Source organism: Lepidothrix coronata, unplaced genomic scaffold, assembly GCF_001604755.1.
Source record: "Lepidothrix coronata isolate B3197 unplaced genomic scaffold, Lepidothrix_coronata-1.0 Scaffold175, whole genome shotgun sequence".
Taxonomy (NCBI): domain Eukaryota; kingdom Metazoa; phylum Chordata; class Aves; order Passeriformes; family Pipridae; genus Lepidothrix; species Lepidothrix coronata.
Genome location: NW_016690355.1, coordinates 759,796 through 783,565, shown reverse-complemented (window position 1 = coordinate 783,565; position 23,770 = coordinate 759,796). Strand labels below are relative to the sequence as shown.

The following is a 23,770-nucleotide window of genomic DNA, read 5'->3' as shown; positions in this document are numbered from 1 at the left end:
GGACACATTTGCTCTAAGTGCTACACACAAACCACACTAAAATAAAGCATAATATGTTTGAATGTCACTGTGCTTGGCATAGCACTTAGGCACCTGGAGGCTTTATACAACCATCATCCTACAGGAAAGGCAATCATATTTCACATACTTTAAAAAGAGTGGTACGTTTTTGCAAGGTTTTGTACTCCCCTATCACCACACAGATAATATTAACCATTTCTACCCCCCCTTAGTTTCCAATTGCAAAGAAATCCCTTTATAAACAAGCCCTGTGCTTACCCAAGCCCAGGGGAATGAGAAGGGTTCAGATGGATATGCATGCAGCAGCACCCTCCTTTCAGAGCCCTGCACTTGCCCTTCACTTCACTGAGATCCAATGCAAGCCCCGAAACACAAGTGACAAATTATAATCATAGCCCTGAAATTTTAAGGGAATAACAAATTTATGTAAAGCCAGCTTCAATTTCTTCCCCTTTTGTTGACTTTCCATTTCATCATGGGCTGTTACCTCCAGTTTGCCCTAATGGCATGAGTCCCCCAGGTGCCTGAGCCTCTGACTTGCTTCAGCGGCTGCTACTGGTGGCTGAATTAGAAACACTTTGGGAAAGGTTAATGTTAGCTGCTTAAATGGGTCTAAATCAAATAATAGAATGACAGAATGGTTTGGGATGGAATGGACCTGAAAGATCATCTCATTCCATCCCCCTTGCTGTGGGCAGGGACACCTACCACTAGCCCAGTTTATTCCAAGCCCCACCCAATCTGATCCTCAACACTTCCAGGGATGTGGCACACACAGCTTCTCTGGGCAACCTGTGCCAGTGCCTCACCACTCTCACAGTAATATAGTAGTATCTAATCTAAACTTATCTAAATCTATTTAGTTTTCCAGACAATTATATTTTTTTATCCTTTTTTTCTCGTAGATGTACACTTCGAATTTCAGCTAAACACATGTTGATTTGCAAATGTCTAAACCTCATAGCCCATCAAATCGAAACTAAATTTAGCTTAATGACATTCTCAGCATGTATAGTATGGATCTAAAATACATCTAGTAAGTTTTCTGTTCTCAGGCATATCAAATCCTAAAGTTATATAATGCAGCATTGAAAATTTCACAGTTAAAACTGTATGGTAACAGGAAATGTAAATACCAAAGTACCTGAAGAGCAGATCTAATACCAAATACATTTCTTCAATGTTATTTCTGTCAAAATGTTTGATTTCTTGGAGCTTGTCTTTTTAACTAGAATTGGCCAATGTGTGTAGGTTTTTATTACTTTTTGGGATGGAAAAATTCATATTCCATGGCTTTACATGAAGGCTCTGTGACAATTACAAGAGGTGAGGAGGTCTTCAACACAATAACTGCATTGAAATTATGGGTGCCCCAAGAATTTGTCCTTCATTTAGCTTTCCATTTACATAGTCCATTTTTCAGTTTTAAGAACAAAATGTGGTGCATTTACGCTCTTTTCCCTTGTAAAAATACTTAAAATGAAAAGTGCTTTGATTCAGATCTCTTTAGCTTCATTTTGCATTTTTCTTGGAATAACCTTGCTTAGCTTCATATTCATTAGAAAAGACAAAACTCTGCCAGTAAAGTGTGCCAAAGCCCAACATTTTTCTGCGTATTCACTTCCCAAGAACAAGGAAAGATGTTTTTCATTCTGGTATGTGAGGTGTTTTGGTTTTTTTTCCCCAGAGGCACGAGAGTCAGCTGACACCTGTGTCTTGCTCTGTCCCTGCACACAGCACTTCTTTTTTGAGTGTCAGTGATCATCTTGTCCCTTCAGTGATCTTCCTCCTCCTCTTGAGTTTGCCATAAAAAAATTACCTCTTATTAGAGGGCTACAAATGGCAGTGCTCATGATATCTAGTGTCAGGTACCTACCTTAGATCTCAGGTTTAAGAGGTGAAACCTTCCAGGCTCCCTCTACAATAAAACCATTAGATTAATAATGATCAACATCTAAAAGGCAGGTGAGTCTCTTCAGCAAACATCCTATTCAAGAGCTGCTGTCCATTCCAGCTTTACACCATACAACTGCTCATCCTCTTTCTTCAACAGAATGACACTGCATATTGCAATAAGTCAAGAAATCATTTTCTGATTTGCTGCTTTGACTACAGAGCTCATACCACTCATGAAATACTAAAACTTTTGCTTAAATGTTTGCCATTTGGCTGGTAAATCCCCATACAACACTTTTCTCTACAGAAGAAACACTTCATCTCTGCCTTAACGTAACTTCTGTCACAGGTTAAAGCTTGCTGACCATCCACCAGACAAATCTTGTACTTGGTCCATCCTTAGACTTCAAAAATATGTACTTAAAAATGTGCATGCTCAGAAGTTAAACATGATTATGCAAAAATCATTCCCTTGCAGACATTATAAAGCTGCTCATTAGTGCTGTATTACTAATGTGATACCCACTGCTATCCTGCAGTGTTTTCCTCAGCCAAATTACTTGTTGGATTAATAAAATGTTATGGGGAGAGAAGAAACCTGTGCTGTGCTCAGAGCCACACAGAATGCAATATTTGAACTGCATTTTTTTGTCTCCTGTTCTATTCTTGCAGCACAGTGTGATCCGCCCTGTGAGCATGGAGGAACTTGTCTACCTCAAAACACTTGTTCTTGTGCTTATGGATTTGTAGGTCCTCGATGTGAAACAAGTACGTATGAACTCACTCAGGCTTTTCTCATTACATGTTTGAATTAGCAGAAAATTACGAGATAAAAAATGACTTTTTATTTTTTCTATATTTCCCCTTAAAATTATTAATAAATACAGGAAGAAAAACAAAATATAACATGTTGAAGTAATACAGTAGCTAAACTATTTCAGAGCATTTATTTATCAGCAGTGTAGTTGTATTATGTAAAAATATGCACATCTATATCAATATTTTCTACATAAAAATGTTTCTGGAAAAACAAACAAAGAAGTAAAAACATTCATGTTATTTATAGTAACATTTATGAAATTCAAGGTTGTGAGTGAAGGTAGAAATGCTAATTTTGAGAACACAAAATACTAGCCATACCTATTAGGAACCATGTTACTCTGCAATGCAAGTTAAAAAAGAGATTCAATACAGAGAACGTCTGGGGAAAAAAAAAAACCAGCCTTCAAACCCTTCTATATTAACTGAATGGCAGAACATGTGCAGTTCCATCATTACAGTGCTGCTTATTTAAATATCAGGATGCCCTTGACAGGAACATAATTTTATGTCTGAACCAGAGTAGCTGGAATACTTTAAAACCAAAGAATTTTAGATGTAAGGCTTCCAACAGAGAAAGAAAACCAAGGAAAAGGACAGATTCAACCCTCACTTTGCCTCTTGCATCAATACTTTTAGTTATTTGCTGTGATAGAGTAACTTTAGGATCTGCATTGGTGTCAGTGATAAGACATGTCGATCTTTTCTGTGTCTTCCAGTGGTGTGTAACAGGCACTGTCACAATGGTGGGGTCTGTGTGTCACCAGATGAGTGCAAATGCAGAAGTGGGTGGAGCAGCCCTTCTTGTGAAACAGGTAAAGGGTTAGAAACGACTGGTCTCTCAAGCCTTTTGATGCCTGAAATCCCTGTGGTTCCTGTAATTCAGTGGTCAGATTCGCATCTGCTGCTTAAAGAGTTAAAGCATAAGAACAAAAAATAGTAAAGGGCAAAAGCTTGGAAGGTTTTGAGTTTATGTAAGTATTCCTAAGCTTACATGTTTATGTAAGTGTTCATAAGTTTAGATGTTTATGTAAGTATTTCTAAGTTTAGATGTTTATCTAAATATCAGGGTTACGGAGAGGAAACCCACAAACAAAACCTTTTCACAGCCTTTTAAGCTTGTGTGATTCTGGAGTTATTTCTTAGAATGCACTGCTGCCAGAATTCACACTGCTCCTCCTGCCTGCATCTCATACTCGCACAGCACCTACAAAAGCATCCACAGAATGTGGGAGCTCAGGGAAAAGCCACCTCCACCAGTCAGTACAAAGTGACAAGGTGAGGATTGGAACTAGGTACCTATTTCTAGACAGTACTCACAGTTCTGAGCCCTGTTTTGAATAGACACAGCTCAGATCTCCCTCTCAGGATCGAAGTGCTAAAAGCTGGAGTACATATTTTTCCTCCAAAGGCACAGCAACTGCAGCACTCACCTGGGACAAGGCATGCAAAATAGTGAAATATTAAAAGGAGCAAGACCGAGGACCACCTTAATCAGTGCCAAACCTCAAGGCTACAGAGGCAGTCTGCTCTGCCACAGTGAATACTAAATGACTAAGACACCTTCAGCCTACATTACCTTTCCTGGAAGGTGAGAGATGTCATTTTAACCTACATCTCCCAGAGATTGCTCTTCCTGTAAGTGTTAAAATGACAGACCTAACGAGGACACATAAATTAGCCTAGCTAAGATCCACAGAAAATGACTGGGATTGTCACTGCCTATTCTGGTTCCCAGTATCTCCTCTTTTTCTTCTCATTGAGTTCTGCAATTTTATTTTGGCGTGGCTTTAACAGGATTATTCCAAGAGAACGTGCAAGAAGCAAAAGCAACAGTAATTTCCAACCCAGAATCACAGTGGCAGGATTTTTTTTGTCTGCTGACACCTTAGGGGAAAGACTGTCAGGCTCACCTCTCTGGCGCTGTTTTGTGTGCACTACACAGAGTATTTTCTGGATACTGCTGGGGTTTCCCACCAGAAGTGATATCATAGGAATTTTTGAAAGAAGACAGAGACAGAAATGAAAAAAAAAAAAAAAAAGGGACTTAGGGGGCTATACCAATGGAAATATAAACACTGACAGACTGACACTGTGGACATCTGTGAACTAGCCAGGACAATGAGGCAACTAATCCAAATTCTCCATTAGCAATGAATGAAGTCCATTTTGACTTCATAAGTGGGTTTTTTTAGTCAAAAAAGCCTCTCATCTAGACTACAATTTCACTTATTTTCTCTTTCCAAATTGACATTTTATTTCTTCTTTAGTTCATCTGAAATATTTTAGTGACCCTTAATTTATTTAAACTTAAATGCATTTAATTTATTTAATGGGCTATTCTGCAAGATTTTGAAAGATAAACGGAATAGAAGGGAAAAGCCTGGGTTAAATTGTCACTCTGCTGTACAATAAAAACTTTATCAGATTCTTTATTCTTCACACACTGACTTCCCAGCTAAATCAATTTGCAATTCTAATAGTCTTTTTTTTCAACAGTGTGGTACTTGCCACATACAAATATGCAAGACAGCTTTTAATTCCTAATGCTCGTTATATCATCTACAGTAATAACAGTTGCATAGAGAGGCAAAGGGAGCTCAGCCAGTAGCTTTGCTGGTGATGAATGAGCCAATGTCTTGTAGGAAGTGGCATCTAAATGAGGCAGAACAAACAGGTTTTGGGGTGCACACCTATTCGACTTCATGAAAATGCCACAATGCTCTGCTGAACGCAGCCAAAGCAGCAAATGGTTAATATCTCAACTCCAGGTTACCCAGGGACCATATAATGAGACTACAGTTACTACCTCGGGATTGTGTTTGGTGAGGACACTGGAATGGAAGCAAATGAACTGTGTGAACTAAAGGAATACATTAGAAATAAATTAAATCATTACATTAAATTATACTCCGTTTCATCCCCCAAGCTATGCTAAAACACCGCTGAAATGCTCCCACTGTGTCAACCATGAATAAATACCGCAGCACAACTGACCAGCAAGGACTGCATGAAACTTATCACAGTATTACTAGAAATATTTACTCTAAGGACCTGTAAAAGAGTCAACAGTAAAAGAGTGGCTACTCTAAAAAGTTCAAGGTGATCAAAGATCCATAGAGTTGTCTAATATTCCCATACAGCTGTGTGCAACCCTGTGTGCCTGAATGGAGGAATCTGCGTACGGCCAAATATGTGTTCATGTCCTTATGGTTTCTACGGACCACAGTGCCAGAGAGGTAAGAAAGTTCTATTTATCATCTTGATAAAGGATCCAGGCTTCAAATACAAACAGCACCTATATTTTTACCTGCCCCCACATGAAGCATATCCAGAGACTCTCTTTGTCATAATTCTGTGCTCTCCTTCGGTGTTATGGTCTGTCGTAAATCCACATTATATTGTTCTTAACGGTACTGCGAAGGAGTAAGCACTTATTTGTTATGGCATTAATGATAACTAAATAATTAATCTAAAGCTATCTGAGTCAGTGATATCACTACTTAGCAACTATTCAATTAAACATTGAAGCATGGCTCTACTTTGTTCATTTTGCATACCCTGTGGAAGGTACTATCAGAGCCAGATGATAATTCATCTTCAGATGGGGCTCACAATATCACCTACTTGACCACCCTAAAGTGCCATGAGTGGGAGACTTGAACAGGACTCCATCAGGTCCCTGCTCAAAGATCTGATCAAATATTGCTCTGACTGACATAGAGTACGACCTGATTTTGAATCCCTGTTCTAGACTGAGCTCTAAACTGAGGCAAACCATATCTTGGGTTTCTTGCTCATTTTGTGCTTGAGAAGTTAAGTTAATGACCCATTATCTGAGGTAGAACATGCAGGAGAAAGGAACTTCTGTTATGGGCTCAAGTAGCTGGAAGGTACCTGTGGTTACACCACTCATTTTTCATTTCTTTTTGAGCATAGCTCTAGTAACCCTCTAATCTCGGAATATAAATACATTCTTATTACCAAACCTGAACTATTTCGATATCAAATGTTCTTCATTCCTACTCTCTTTTGTTTCCCTGGAGTTCCTAGATGAATGCAGTCCCGATGCATATTTTTGCAAGTGAATGATTCGCACACAAAAATCTAGTTGCAAATGAAACTTGCTGGAAGCTCTTTGCTTTTATGATGTTGGGGGTGAAGGAGAGCACAAAAATGATACCAAAATGATACAGACTGTAACTTGATGATCTTTCCCTTTTGAGGTTCAACATGGAAGGTGATTTCCAACACCTAGGTGATTTGGAATTTTTGCCTTTAAGTGTTATGGTTTAGATAAAGCTCAAACTTGAAAATAAATATCTACTTGTGTGGGATATGGAATTGATATAGGGGTATAGTGGATGGATGCTGAAGAATAGCAAAACCCTTCCTCCTGCTTCATTGAGAAAGGGGGAAGTAACAGCAACAAAGTCAAGTTAGCAAATGTCAAACACTGATGTTTATTTCAAAGCCAGAAGCCTTGAGGAAGATCTTTAGCTGGAGATTTAAAAACCCAAGAGATTCTCAGGAATATCCCGACCTCTTAACTGCAGGTATCTGAGACCCTTAGATGCTAGGAGTTATGTCCCACATTCTTTCCATGAACAAGACAGAATCAGGCTCTCCATCCGGGCATCTGTCCAAATCATCCTCTGGGGAGACACCTTCCCTGCCTCAGCTGAAAAAAACCCTCTGCAGGCTCATCTCCCAACAGAGGCCCCTAAATAAGGAGCCTGTACTTAGGAAGTGTTGATCCCCTGTGTGATTTTGGTGCACAAAACTTCTTTCCTTTCACTAGCTGTGTGCATTCCCCCTTGTAAGAACGGCGGTCACTGCGTTCGAACCAACTTGTGCTCCTGCACCGAGGGCTACACCGGGAGAAGGTGCCAGAAAAGTGAGTTACAGATTTCCCTTTGTTTTCCAATGTTCTCTGACTCCCAAACAGCTTTTTTTTCCCTTTCTGGACATGCTCCACAGAATATTCAGCCTGTATTTATGCTGTGTTCTCCTATATTTCTATCAGAGCTCATACAGCATTGCATTATACGCAAAATCTACTTTTTAATTTGAATAACATTAAGTCAAGTCAGTGTCAGGAGTAGAACATTTTGATAGAATCCTCTCTAAATATTTCACTCAAAATGAGTAACACTCAAATCTGGAGAGGAATTAATTATTTTGCATTAAAGTTTTTTTGGGGAAAAAATTTAAATCCAAAGGCCAAGCAGCTGAATGAGGTCCTTAAAAATATTAGTACATCATACTTATAGCTTAATTAAGAGAGTTGGTTAACAACACTTCAGCTTTGAATTTATTCTTGTCACTGAAAAGTCTCTTTTCACGTTACCATCAGTATTAATATTTGATTCTTCTATTCTTCTGGGCAAATAGGTTGTTTTGGCACTTTTACAGACTCTATTGCTCAGCAATACCTGTCAGCCAGGGAGTTTAGGATATGTATGTGGAAACTTTTTTTTTTATTATTATTTCTTAATCAGTTTGAAATTGGCTAAAGGGGAGCTGTGAAAACAACTATTCTTGGCAGGAAGAATCTGTACATTTCCAGAGCACTTTATGTCTCTCACACACAGAGAAAAAAGCTAGTAAAAAATTCCCTCCAGCAACAAAAGCCCTCTCATTCCTCGTACTACAGCTCTCCCCTCCTTTCAGCAGGGAGAGTCCTGATGCACAGTACACAATTGAATAGTCTGTTCTGGCAGGAATGAGCTGGAGGGAGAAAAAAGGAGGAAAAAACCTTATGTTCGGCATCTTGTTTTTGAGGTTAGAGAACATTAGAAAAGTGCTGTTTCCAGCTTTAAACATCCTGCCACGTCTCCAGACAGATCAAAGGAAAACGCGGTGATGATGATTGCAGTCTAGCAAAGCACTCCCTGAAATCCTCCAACCACTACCAACACGTAGAGCGCTTCTTTTCACTTTCCAAAAGTTTGTGAGGCTTTGTTGTCCATCTTGATGTAATCTTTTGCAAAAGGGTTTTCGAGATGATGAAAATATTTTTGTTCTGTCTGATCCAAGCCTCCATTCTACTTTCACAATCGCCACATAGTCTGTTTTATTTAGCCTAGTCTTATAAAAACTTAAATAAAGGACCTATGAATGTGATGAATTAAGAGAAACATGATTAAGTAGAAGGAAAATGCTACTATTTGCTGACTTTTACTGGCCACTGGCTGTTAATTGGTGGAAAATGTTGAGTAATGATTTTTTTTTTCTTAAATTCAACAGCACATGGGACAAGTATCATGACCCATCAGAAGTAGTTTTTTCACAAGATTTTCATGACAAGCAGTTGCTGTTAGAGTTGTATGTCTTCTCACTTTTGTCATATGAAATACCTTCTCTCTCCTCTGCCAGAGATTCCAGGTTTTGCTGCTCCTCTGGAGCAAAGGATACGGCAGAAGTCAGTCTCAGCTGACCTCTCCAAACCTTCCTCCACAGTCTAATCAGTGCTTTCATCACTTACCCTTCGGATATGTTGATATTGTTTCCATTGCTTTTAGGCATTTCTCTTTCCTTCTTAATAAGTCTCCTACATGGACAGAGAAACAAAAGCTTCTGTTTGGTTTTGGCAGCTTCAGGTTCTCAACTGAAGGAGAGAATTAAAACTAAAATCCACATGGCCCTTCAAAGATGGGTCATTTTTAAACTGAACCCAAATAGGCTATCAGTTTATTTTAAGTATACACAATGTGCTGTAGGATTTTCACTTTCATCCCTGTACAGTTTGGAATTCCTACTGCTCTCTGCATGACAGCCAAAAATGTGCAGGATAGAGTGGTGGCACCACGGCTTTCCTTTTTGGACTCACTCCTCCTAGCCTCCTTAGTGTACGGAGAAAGGCATTCATCCGGAAAGTTTGTGTTTGGTATCTAAATAAACATCAGCTCAAAACCAAAAAAAAAAGTGCAAATCATCGAGGTCTGATTGGCTGCCAGCTGAAATATAAGGCTTTGTCTGGTGTGTTTCCTGATAAATAACTGCTTGGTGATTATGCAAACCAGACACCCACAGCCCGGACGAGTGGGTGGCAGCGCTGACAGTGAAATGTGTGGTTATGCCTCACCAATCCTACAACCTTGTACCCTCACTTGCTACATGTTGTTTTCAGTATAATCAGTCTTTTTGAGAGGGAAGAGGCAAATGCTGGCAGCACCTCAAAAGAAAATATATTTCTGGATCAACTTTGCATCAAACAAACACACTCAGCGCTAACGCTAAAGAAGAACTGTTTGCACAGAGGTCTGGATTCCCTTTTGAAAAATGCACAGCTGTAACAATCCTGGGATGTCACTGTTTTTCATGAGGCTCTAAAGCAAGGTTCTCACTGATTTCTACTGCATCCTTACTAAAATTACAAAGACAGCACACTAGGTTTCATTTATTTACTACCTGTATTTGCATAGGACAGCTTTGCAGAAAAACTCTTACAAATAAAAGCTCATAAACCTGAGTTTTCTTTATGAATGTTTAGCAAAGAGAAGGGGAGAAAAGGAGGGATTCATGATACCACACATGTATCCTGCACTGCTATCTGCTTCTTGTGAGTGCATCTCTGAGAAAAAAGGCGAGCCACAGCTCCCTCTGGAGCTCATCAGCAAGCAGAGGTCACGGGAGAACAGTGACGAGCATCCTCCTTCTCCCTTCTCCAGTGCACCCGCAGCCTGACCTCTGTTCCTGTGTCGGCACCGTGCACGCTGGACCCGCGTTCCGCAGCACAGCCGGCAAGCTGGGCTTTACTCACCGTTTAAAACCGAGACCATGTTCCTGCACACATCTATTTCATTGTATCAGGCTGAATCCTGACGACTTTGTACCACATAAATCATCACGCTGACGTTGGGACTTTGCAGATTGGATCTCAAAGTTAGGAGATAACTATTTCTCCATTTCAGTAATTCCTGCAGGCAGGATTTATAGCCAATACACACTGCACAATATAACTCACACTCATTTCTCCAGCTCTGCTTGCTCCTCTTCCCTCCCCCTTCCTTTTTCCTTCCCAGTAGCATGAGGACTTTACTTGCATGAGAGCTAGAGGCAAACTAATTGGAAATGTGAACACTGGGTTTCACAGGCAGCTTTTTGCTAAGCAATGTCATATTGTGAAAGTCACTGGTTTCCCATATTCCAGCCTTCCCATGTAATATTTCTGTACATTACTGCCTCGCCAGCTGCATAAGCAGGAAGTTTTACTGCTCAACAAATCAGACTCCTACCGAGTTGTCATTTTGACACTGTGTGATATATTCTCTGGAATGCCTTCACTGAGTAGCCAGATTGACTTAAGCTGTCTAAAATCAGCCAGTTTGCAAAACAGAGGTCCAGGTTACTCTCCCACACAAACCAAGCAGGGAACAAACCATGTATCTCATCTAAACGGATGGAGGAATCATTTGCATTAGACTTGCTTTTCATATGTCAAGGATGTGCTTAAAAGCAACAGGTATTTCTCTAAGATTTCTGGATGGCAAACATCCTTGAGCAGTGGGTGTTTGGAAGAAAACGAACAGCTGCTTATAGCAGAGAGACTTGTAACTTAGTGCTCAAAGCATTAGTTTTGCAACAGAAGTACAAAGATTTGCAGGCTGGCTTGGGGACTGGTTGGTGCCCAGTCTGGAGATATGGGAAAAGGAAACACTGGTCTCAGTCCTTACCTAATTTTCCAGTTGATGTAACAGAATAGGGTCATATTAGATGTCATCTTCCTTCCTTGGGCAGGAAATACAACAGAAGATGAAGGAGAAAAAATCAGGGCTACTGCTGTCTTTCCCATTCAGCTGAACACAACACGATCCGTGTGTGTTGCCTGGGGAGAACAGGGAAAGCTGTGACTTCCCAGAGTAAGGGATAGGGCCAAACAGGAGAGAGAGACTCAAGGTACCACCTGGTTTTGGTCTGCTCTCAGAGCAGTCCTTCTCTCTGCTCACTCTTAGTAAGGATTTGACACAAAACCATTAGTTGGCCTTTCTTAAAAACCACATTTTGTTCATATATATGTAGCTGATGCATTTATTTTAATAAGGGTTCTGAGCACATGCAGCTGTCAAAATTTATTTTTCAGGAAGAGAACAAGAATACATCTGGGTAAGAATTGAATATATATCCTAAATAAGCCCAAAAGCCTTATTAAATTTTTTATTCATTCCATAAGCAAAACATTCCCAGACTACAGCATGAATTTTACTAGAGTAGAAAATCTAAATTCTGATACAGTATTTCTTTCCTCATATCTTAAAGGCACTGAAGAAATGTGCTAGAGCTGCTGCTGTATGTAAAAGCATCTTTAAAGTAAAAGAGCAGGGGTTCTTGAATTACTGCATCTCTCTTTGCAGTGGGCCTCTGTGTTAGGATAAGTGCTTTTTCCCACTAATTGATTTAAGAAACAATACTTCAGGGGGTCTATATTTAACTAAAATATTTTTTAAATGTCTCTTAAAAAAGGAGCAATGGATCTACCACTTGAAAAGTCCAGAGGACACACGGTTATAGAGATTAATGTTGTCTGTTTATATACAAAAAGACACTGGTAAGACAATCCTCTCCAGCACTGTTTTCCAAGTAAGTTTAAGCTTACTTTCTAACAGAGATAATAACAGGGTGATGAAGAGATTAGTCCAGTGCCAATACAGACAGAGGTCCTATTCCAAACCTTCTGACCGGGCTCTCACCTTAGGTCCTCACTTCTTGGCTGGGTTATCAGCCAGACCACAGTGGCCTGTGGCTGGTTTTATTGGCTTGAGACTTCATCTCCTGGGCCATTGTAGTTCTCCTTGGTTACTCTGCCTGAATCTCCCTTTTCCTTTGTACAGATGAAAATAAACCAACTTTCACCAGGCCCAGGCAGTGACTTCACCAACTCAGCACAACAAGAACGTGCCTAAATGTCAGGTCACACTGCAAGCCCAGAGCTGCAGAAACAGTCAACAGAGGAAAACTGTGTGTATGAGAATCTTCTTTCTCTTCTTATTCAGGCATGACAAGAAAGCTCAACAGAACGATTTATGCACACGCTGGAATGGTTCACTGACCTAATAAAACACAGAGCATTCCTCAATGAAGAGAAAATGTTACCAAATGCAAGCCCCTAACAAGATGGGAATATGAGCTGTGCTGAGAGGATACTTTGCAATTCCCCACATTAATTATATATTAACAGCTGCAAAGATGAGAATAAAGTAGGGCTGTAGCCTCTTTCAAATTAATAGAGTTGCAATCAGACTAAAACCAGTCAGTAAATGAGAAAAAGGGTTTGCTAATGATCTCAGAATCTAATGGTTCCTAGCAGAATATTCCCCAAACATACAAATGTGCACCTACATGTGCATATTTTATTTATAGTGGCTTTCATTCTGCAAGATGCTGAAGTATTTTGCAGCTATCTCAACATCATGCCATTGCATGTCAAGAAAGAGTTTCACCTGACAATAAATATATGGTAAAATGAAGATCACGAAACCAAGGGGTAGAGACATTTCAGTCCGAGGAGAGGGGAGAGTGCCCTGCCTGTGACAATCCCCCACCGGTTTCCACAGCTTCCTGAGGTATAAGACTCTTACCCACCCCACACTACCAGGGGATCTTTTGGTGGTACAGTCAGAGAGATCGGAATCCTCTTTAGCTGATAGAAACGTTATCATCTGATGAGAGGGACATGACAGCAAACAGGTATGCAGTGCACTGCACACTGACTCAGAGCTCAGTCTGGCATCTCAGTGGTTTTCCCATATAGTAGTAATTATTTTTCTCATTTTTCCTGAACTAATAACTAACTTAGATTTATTTTCTGCTTTAATATCTCTAAAAGGCCCCATAAGCATATCAGATTACACATCAGAATGAAAACCAGACATAATTAGGCAAAGCACTGACATTGCACTGCTGTCTATATGGTTTACAACTTTTCACACCATTTTTTCTTCTGAAATGTGTGCTAGGTCATGCAAACTAACTCTTATTGCTAAAGCTGTGTGGTAAAGTGAATATATTAGAAATGCAAACTGTCACCACACCCATCACAATTACATTTACAGCTCCCTCTGTGTCTTGTAGTAATTTGTTCTCACGCACTGCATCCCTCAGAGGTTTCTACCAGATTATTTTTTACTATTCAGAAAGGTAATTTATTGAAGAGGTGCTTTGCATCTCTGCCAGAGGTATGTGAAGCGAGAAATAGGGACGAGCAAACCTCAAAATGATTGGTAGCTTGATAGGGATAAGGATCCGAATTTTAGAACATTGCACTAAAATTTCAATTTTGTTACATGACAAGTATTACTTCTTAAAATTTAATCTGTGGCTATAATTACTGATATTCAGTGGATCACACATCTGAGGTTACTCTGATAGAGCTTGGAGAGAAAGTTATTCCTTTATTTACAAATCCAAACCAACACAGGTGAGGAATTTCAGATAAAATCAAGCTCTGAAACAGCATATGTGCCTAAAATTCAGCATGAGCAAAACTAGTTCCTCACTGCCCTTGGAAGTAGAAAAAAGGGGACTAGAAATTGCTGGTGTCCCGAATCCATAACATGTTTTTCAGAGCTATGTGCATTTGGGACCTTCACAGCAGCAGATATATTGGTACATCCATCTTGCTAATGATCTGTTGAGCATCAGTTATACCCTCTAAGGGGGGAATGACATTGTTTACCTCCACAGGTTTCTGCCAGTACAATCCAAACAATGGTGCCCATTGTTAGAAACATCCTATATGGCCAGACCACACCCGTTTTGTGTTTTGGGGTTTTTTTTTCCAAAGGATTGAAGATCATTCAGCAAGATCAAATCTTTATTTGGAGCCTAGAAGCATCCGACCAATTGTTTCTTAACTACAGTTAGGGCAATATTTTATCTGAGCAGGGTTCATAACGCATCCAGAGAGATGGGGAACCTTCTTCCAGTGGATCAATTGAACTGTGCTGCTTTGTGAAACTGCTGATCTGACCTTCCAGTTCTTGTCCTACGAAAAAGATCAACAATATCCCTACATTTTAAGGCTTCAGTCTCACGATTGTGCCATTCCTGGCACAGAGCTTCTCCACGTTTTTGTTTTGCTAATAGGTGATGTATTTTATCTGTAAACATCAGAAAAGGGCTAGAAGTGCCAGTTTTAATACAAAATCCACTGCTTTCACATCTACTGGTTTCAGGTTTGCTCACAGCTTGAGTTCTGTCAGCTGCATTTTCCTGACAAAACCAGCTGGTGTTATTTTTAAATGTCTCCCATTCTTTGTGTCCATACTGTACCATATCTCCCCAGCTACAGTTCATTCTTTTGGAGAATGTCACACCAAATCAAGATAACCACTAAGCAGAAAGGAGGAAACAAACCTTAAAACAACATGTACACACAGGAAAAAAAAAAAAAAAACAAACCTGAGAATGATCAAGCTTCCTGCCCCTCAAAAGAGCAAAAGAGCAAGTTGAAATATGCACTAAGCCCACAGAGAAGTCATCAGTTCAAAACCAACACTGGCCAGAAATAAAAGCAGTGCCTGTGAATCACCTAGAAATGTCAGCACAGGGATGGTGACTTGAAGGATACATTGAAGTATGTATGTGCCAGTAGGTGTTCTTTTGGCTGCAATTCTGTGTTCTTTGTCAGCGAGCTCCAGCCTGATGCATTACCTTAGCTGGCCCACACAGATGTTACTGCTTGAGGCTATTTTCTCTCTTCCATCCAAAGGCAGGATGCATTCAGGTCAGTTTTCTCGGCTTCTACAGGGCATCTAAAAAAAATAGAAAAAGAAAAAGAAAAGCTATCATGAAAACTACATCTTCTAATTATCACTGCAGTGTGACACGCTGTCTCCTCATCAGCAGCCTGGCTCAGGATACGTGATGACAGGTAATTTTTGATTCAGAAAGAAATAGTCTGTGCAATCTCATGGTCAGGAAAGGACATGGATGTTTCAGTTCCTGAAACATTGCAGAGGATCCCTCTCTGCCAAGATTTTAGGAGCCTGGTTTAATATTCCCTCTATTTTAAGAGGGTAGTGGTGAAGACTGTCTTATTTCAACAAAATTACAAGCCTTTCTCTAATTATCATGATCTTCTTCAGTGACAAAAGGTGTAATGAAGTACTTACATCAAAAGGTGGCTTGGGTTCAACTAGAAAAGTTTTTGTCTCATAATCTGCAGAAGCAGTGGCAGTCTGAAGGAAATGTCTAACTTTTTCAAATCACTGTAAACTAGTCAGCAGATACTGCAGGCTAACAGTGTGACTGTTAGAGTCACTTCTAGTATCTGCAGTCCAGCAAAGCATGCCCAGTGCTTAACTTTGCCCCAAGTCACTTTTGGCTTTGCATAACAGGGATATTTTGCTTAATACTGCGTATATTTTAGGGAGACTGTTACTGTAGATCCAAGGGAACAAGAGCAGGCAGAAGACACTGAAATTGTGGGTGTCCATCACTGGTGCTGCTTACTCAAGGAGGACAGACTTCACTTTATACACAACATTGCAGGTGTTGGTTGGTTTTAGTAATCTCTGGAAATATTTATTTTGCAGGCAAATTCTTCCCTTTGTTTAAAAAAGCAGAAGGACTGACTACCTTAAAGATGTTAGGGCTGAAGAGCTGAACTGTGGAGCTTCATGAGGTTGATAAAAAGAGTTGCAAGAAGCACTTCACTGGGTCAAGTGAGCCTGGAGGGGATAAGCCATGAAAAGGGTCGCAGGAAATTTTAAGTGATTGCAAGGTCAAAATGCATTAAAGCCATCAAAGAGAAATGGCTGCTGCATAAAACAGAAAGCTCAGCAACTTGTGAATGCCTTTCATCACACAGAAAGATGGCACATGTTTTTTATTATGTCCTGTGCAACACCTATGTTTTATCTTAACACCTGCAGCTGCTTGTTACCTTATCAAAATTACCCCTTACATGAAATACAATATGTAACCATGCTTTTTCTTTAACCTGCATTATCACCTTCAAGATAGGCTTACCTTATCTAACACGCCAGTTTTGGAAAACACAAGATCATGGAAGTCTTTTCTAGTTTTAAAAGGTGTCCTTAAAGGATCGTGGTGCTTTAGAGAATTGAGTCACTATTGCATATGAAATTCTGTGTGGAAATGTCAGTGTTGACTGTAAGGGGAATAGGACTAAGGCTTTAGTAACACTTACTGACTTCCAGCAAGCTTGCACTCGGTATGTGTGGGTAGCACAGGACTCTCCCTACCCTCAGTGATACACCCTACCAAAGTGCATCAAAAGGAAGAGAAAAATGTGTTTATATCCACGTCATTAGGGCCAGACCCCAAGGCAGATGGAAAACTTATCAAACCACTGTTGTCTCTGGGTCAAGATGCCAGGCTTTTTTTAAGGGAAGGGCAAAAAAAGAAATGTCTTTTCAAAGTCATGCCAGTGCCTGGGAGGATTGCAATAATTCGTTTTGCTCTCCTAGTGTCTGATAATTTATTTAGTTTTCCTGGGAGATGCTGTAACATTTTTGTTTGCTATTTTGAAATTGGAACTCCTCCACAGAGGCCAAGGAGTGGGACTAAAGAGGATCCGAACTAGTTATCATTAACAAATGTTGAAGTCTGCCTGATGGGTATTGAGATGGAATTGTATTTAAGAAAGTTAAAGAAAGGGAGAACAAGGTGGAGATGTCAGGCAGGAAAAGGGGTGAGATAACACTGCATTCATTCACATAAAGGTGCTGTGAATTCCTTGGCAAGAAGAGAAAGTATCTACCCCGGAGGGCAGGCAGGCAGAGGTGTTCCTCCAGTTCAGAACTTACTTGAACCCTTAGTTCCCTTTGAATTGAACTCCTTTGGATTTATCTCTGAAGTCAGAGATGCCATAAGTAATAAAGGCAGTTCATGCTATATTTTCATAGCTACCTGGTCATTTGTAAGGCAGCTGAACAAAGAAAGAGAGAAATGGATCCCAAGTTGAAAGTTAGTTTGAACTTGTGTTTTATTCAGATCAAGACTGGACCTCACCTGTTGATTAAAATTTTGCCAAATTACAGTGAAAATTGAGCTGCAACAAGTGCAGTTATACACATAGTGAGAAATAGAATTAATGAAAAAGCACAGTAATTTATCTCCCTGCAACTGAAGAAAGATTCTGTTGTACAATTTAAAATGTCTGCTATCAGCACAAAACAACCAGGAATGTGATTGTTTGTGTAAGGTTAAAAATATACAGAAAATGTAAGAGACAAAAGAAAAAAAAAAAAGGAGAAATATCCATTTGCACAAGTGCTACTGTCCTTAGTTACTTTTTCTTGACTTTACTTTTTAAGAGGTGGACAAAAGACATTGTATAAGTTTCATATGATCTCAGAACCAAAGCTATAGTTTTTGGGACAGTGGGTTAGCATTGGGAATACTATGGTCCATCAATATCACAAAGCATAAGGTCATTTGCAATCTAGAAACAAACTTTATGGTTTGGGATCATCTTTTCTAAATTCTGAATGTCCAAGCTGCTTTATAATTGAAATGCCAAGTCAAATACAACACAACAGAAGATTGTGGGTCAAAAGTCTATTCCTGGAGATGTGAAATCAAAAGGGAGAGAAAAAGGAAGAGGCAAAATAAGAGATTAAATCATTTCAGAGTTATGGATGCCATGACATTTTGAACTCATCCCAGGTTTTAACTAGTGGTTGCAGCATTTTTTGATAGCTCAGCAAGAACTGTGGATCCCTGTTAGCCTTGGTAAGCAGAGGCCAAGATTACAACATGGATCGGGAGAGATGGAGAAAGAAGGAAATAGAGGATGACAGTTTAAGGGCTGGGATCCAAGCAGCTCCTATAAGCGTGGGCAAGTCTGCCCTGCTTAAGAGCAGGTCACTATGCTTAGGGATCCAGGAGTCTTGGCACAGAACAAAATGTAAATGTGGCAGCCAAGCAAGAGCAGCAATATAGTGCTAAAAGCTGCCAGTGCAGCAGCATCTGGACTGAAGGGATAGACCAGGACACAAAGTGCCACAAAAGCAATATCTCAGTACATCAGAGGAATAATTAGGGAACCTAAATTTACCAACCGAAAAATGCCTGATCGTCCCTGAGAGAGGAACAGAAGGTTATTCTCCTGTCAAATAACAGTTGCTGTATTTTTGCATGCTATTTTTTAGTAATCATTCCTATTTTGAAGCTCCTTTCAGGATTCCACCTTCTACAGTAAAGGTCTGAGGGAGGGTTGTGGTAGTTCAGAGTCCTGTATGTAGTGATGACTTGAAAATCAGAATTGCTACAGCATTAGCATTCAAGTTCTGTTCTTACTGCTGATGTGCTAAAAGACATCACAACCTCAAGGCTAATGAAGGCACTGTAATGCTGTGCTTTAGCTGTCAGCCCCTCGGTGCCTGCAGAAGCAGGAAGCTGCTCCCTGCTGAGGAGGAGCTGGGTGCTCCACAGCCACCCATCTCTGCAAGCAGGGAGGGCTGGCACTGGTCACCACTGCTGTTAATGAGTCACTGGCAAATCCTCTGTATGTGTAAAGCTTCAAACATGGCAGGAGCCATTCCACACAAATGTGTTCTCACACCTTCACTGCCAGACTCCTCCTGACTTGGCTCTCATATCTTAGTCCAGACACTCGCTGTGTAACATGGCTTTTTGTACTCCACTCACTTATCAAATGCCTTCTTCCATGTGAAATGCAAATCATTCCCACTCCCATCATACCAGCACTGCCATGTTTCTGAATTATCCTGCCTCTGATGGGTCCTTCCTACACATACCCTAACAGGCAAGGAGAAATAGGAGAAGAAGAATTTGGGTATCTACCTATATCAAAGCAGATTGGGATTGCAGATGTTTGACTTACCAGAACAGTGAGATTTTAATGATGGATGTTCTAAGACAATACTGATAAATACAGCTTAATGTGAGACAAAAAAGTTAGAGCTTAGATTCCTAATGAAATCAACAAAAAAATCTCTGGTTTCCAGTGGATGAAAGAACAGCTTTTGATTTTATTTGTATGAAAGAATAAAGTAAAAAGGTAAGTAACTTAACAAATAATGGTACAAAAAGACAGTGGAGGAATAGATCTGTTTATGCTTGGTTGAATGCAAAAACACACCCAAAATTGTGTGAAAACAATTTATCCTCTTCAAGTCTTTTCTTATCCAAATGAACATCTGAGAACATGAATGAGGAATTTTCCACTGAGGAAGTGAAAGCTCTAACAAGTAGTTGGCCTGCCCAGTTGCTTTTCTGAGAATCTTTTTAATCAGTGCCTCTCTGCTTTTTCTGGTGAGGCAGCTCTTAACGGAGCTTCCCCCAAAGAGTTTCCACACAAGGCACAACATTTTCTGGAAGGATTTATGGGAGTTATCAAGCCTTTGTGTTTCAGATTCTCAAATCCAAATTACTTTCCAGTTTTTTAATTACAAGCAGATGAATCTGCTGCAGGGAAGCAAGTAAGTCTCTCCTAAAGCCTTCCCTCATTTCCCAGCTACCACATTCTTCCCTTGATATGTTCCTGCAGGTGTCTGTGATCCCACGTGCATGAATGGAGGGAAATGTGTCCACCCAAATGTCTGTGACTGCCCATCTGGTTGGAGGGGAAACCACTGCAACAAACGTAAGCACCTCTACAGCCCATCAAACAGATTATTATTACTTGGGCCAGTCAACATCAGTTGTAATCTTTTTTTAATACTAAAAAACAACACAGTGAAAAAAATCTGTTTTGCTACTTCAGCAGTTTGAAGAAAGCTGGTTCTAAGTACAGGTAATGTAAAATATAAACAGTTGATGCTTGCAAAGGAGAAAAAGCTGTGTAGGGGAACCCTGGTTCTGCTTCATGCAGCTCTGCTATACATCTTGTTATGGAAATTCATTTTTATAGTATTAAACTTGAAGCACTGATTTTATGTTTTAACAGCTTCCCATATTTTGTTATATTTTGCAGAGAAATGTCATATATTTCAAAATACAGAACTATTTAAAGCCTGCTATAAAGCCTTCCAGACTGATGTACTCTCAAGGTCATTGGTGCATAATTTGGAGAATGACGTGTTCTTACTCTGTAACTCTACCAGATCTGACTACAGTTACATAAAAATGTAATTAAAAGAAACCCTCTCACCCTGCAATATTTTCAAGGAACATTTTTCCTTACATGGATATTCATTACCATGAAGCTGACAGATAAACTGAATAAATTTATAATCAAGGTGACATCCTGTATGTAAACCAGATTAAAATATTGGCTTTTTACCCTTTGGGTCCTGATAGTAAATATGATTTCAGAACCAGTGGTTTGAATTTATAATATTAATAATTTATTCAGATATACTGAAGAAAGGAAGTGTCTTTCACACATATCATGCACTCTTTCAGGATGTCTGAACAAACAATATATGCAACAAACACATCAGACTTTACCACGAAAATATTTATTTTTGACGTGGAACACATAATAGGCATATGACACACATGAATATGTCATATGGAGGTTATTCTCAGCTGATGGTGAACTGAGCATTAGAAATTGCAAGTCTCCCAGTAGACAGTCATCAAAGATAAAATTTTTAAGAAGAAAACATCAAGGAATCCTGAATACTGATTATGTGATGAACAGAACACATTCACTTCTCTGGAAGTTAGCCATATGGAACAAAGCCTAGCAGGTCACCTTTCAGACAGACCTTGAGCACACAGATATATCACGTACATCTTCTCACTTGTTTCATGTCAACCTGTTCAGCTGTTTGCCTGCAGAAATGTCTGAACGGTGGAGAATGTGTCGGTCCAAACATCTGCGAGTGCTCCAGAGGATGGGTGGGAATGCTGTGCCAGACCCGTAAGTGATCCTTCATTTACCACAGCTCTGTAACCATGCACATAGCACCGGAGATTTTTATGCATTAAATTCTCTCCCATGTGTATATTGTGTTAGGTTTATGGTTGAACTCGATCATCTTAAATGTCTTTTCCAACCTAAATGATTCTATGATTCCATTATGTGTAAAAGTCAACCATAACATGATTAGCACCTAAATTCTGCCTTTTATTTGTCAGAACTGTCCTATGCTGCCAGTAAAACTATTACTTTCAAAGACATTTCTGGACTCAACATCAGCATGAGAAAGAGGCCTGACTCATCTTTTTATTATGTGTATCATGAGCTCAACCTGTCAGGCAAAATAAATACTTTTTAAATTCAATAATTTGAAATATAAGATAAAAAAGAAAGATTCAAGGAGAAAAGGAAATACCTAGGTGGCATTAAGCACAGAAAGAAATCCTATGTATCTGCCAACCTTAGAGCCAGACCCTGTAAATCCTCCGTGTTCAGACTGACCACCAAGATGGCTGGAATTATTTGCATTTGAAGGGATTGGAAGACCAGAAATAGGAAGAGACCTGTTATTGCCAGTTACAAAGAGGGTCACTTCAGTTTGTGTCTGCTATTAGCTTCACAGCATAAGGAGATGAGGAAAATATCAAGGCATTATCCCCTTTAAAGGGCAATCTTCCTTTCCTCTCACACTCGCAGAGCATAATTACTTATGGAAATCTTTTGTCAGTGAAATCCCAATGGCTGTGTAATTGTTTCTTTGTGCCAGCTGTCTTCTAGTTCAAACATGGGGATGTTTAAAGTTATTTATTCATTGGTGACATACTCTTGACTCAGTTTATTAAATAAATAAACAAATGGTGCTTGTTCCTATGAAAGACAAGTAAGGCTTACTGTCATTAACAATTTCTGCTGTCCTGTGCAGGCACACAAGCCCAGGTAACTTCTTATAGATCTACCTAACCTTTGGAACTTTGCTCCAAATCCCTTCACTTGCTAATCACTCGTGTTTTACTATTTCTTCCCATGTTTTCACTGTACTGGGAGGTTAAATCTTTTTTTTTTTTTTTTGTCCGAAAGGATCTGGCTGAAAATCCCAGGTCCCACAGCAAACCCAAATAATCACCAAGTGGTTGGAATTTCTGGGTTTTTAAGGGGAAAGAGAGCAGATGGTGAGGTCTTATAATGTTGCTCCAGGGTATTTACAGTAAGGCAGGGGTGAAACAGGGGAACAGGAAAGTCTTCATCCTCACAGATGTTAGGCAGAAAATTTTGCACAGAAGTGTAACCCCTGAAAGCAGGTCGGGTTTTATGTTTTCATGGGAGGTTATTCCCTCAAATCCAGAACTCGATGAAAAATGTATTTACCTGCCTAAATATAAAAAGTCTCCTGAGTGCTTCCCTTTCTCACCTTCCCCTCAGCTCTGGCACTGCCATGCAAGCTGCTGACTGTAACCAGCCTCGGTTGCCTCTTTCTGTTGTCCTTGTTTTGCTTTGGCCCTTTTCCCATCTCCCAGCAGCACAGGGATAGTGGGCCAAATCCACACACTCTGCCAGAGCCAGTGTGTTTCTGGAAAGGAGGTGTTTGATTCATCTCACTACTCCCCTGTGCAAAACTGCTTTGTCACATTTAAGCTCCTGAGGTTTCCCTGTGCTCAGCATGCCCTTCTTGCTTGGATGTGTGTGCCCAAATTCTGGGCTTCGCTAAAGTATTAACAAGGCTGAAGATGGCCTTGATTTGCACACTTGTACTACAGACTTCTGCTGTTAAACTCAACAACAGAGCAAAATGTTCACATTTTAAGATAAGAAAGTAGTAGCAACATATTATTCATTATATTCAAATATTATTTAAGATATTTATTATTTATACTTATTCTATAACATTGTATTGAAACAATAACTATTGTTGATTATACTATATGTGAATCTAATACTATATTATCTATTAATTCTATATTTTTCATATGATTAATCTCAAATGCTTCCATTTTATTAATCTCACTTTTTTCCATTTCACAAATGAAAAATATTTTGCCTCACTCTACAAGTAGCAAACCGGAGGATAACTTTTCTCAGCAATCACTGCACCTTCTCCACTATCCAGAATCCATTATGTCTGGATTGCTTCTCTGGGTTTTTTTCTAGGGTAGGAAAAGATTAATTAACCCAAGCTTCATTCTTTGCAGCCTGTGCATTCACTCAGCTGCCTTTATTGGGATGGCAGAGATGGAA

General features: G+C 39.7%; 1 protein-coding gene across 1 annotated transcript in view; it reads left to right on the top strand.

Annotated features, from left to right (window-relative positions):
- LOC108504780 (von Willebrand factor D and EGF domain-containing protein-like) overlaps window positions 1-23,770 on the top strand; it is a 177,629-nt gene that overhangs the window by 141,019 nt on the left and 12,840 nt on the right. Inside the window, exons 22-27 of the mRNA XM_017830198.1 lie at window positions 2,590-2,685; window positions 3,456-3,551; window positions 5,880-5,975; window positions 7,538-7,633; window positions 20,219-20,314; window positions 21,443-21,538. Coding sequence (XP_017685687.1) covers window positions 2,590-2,685; window positions 3,456-3,551; window positions 5,880-5,975; window positions 7,538-7,633; window positions 20,219-20,314; window positions 21,443-21,538 — 576 coding nt within the window. The remainder of the gene's footprint in view (window positions 1-2,589; window positions 2,686-3,455; window positions 3,552-5,879; window positions 5,976-7,537; window positions 7,634-20,218; window positions 20,315-21,442; window positions 21,539-23,770) is intronic.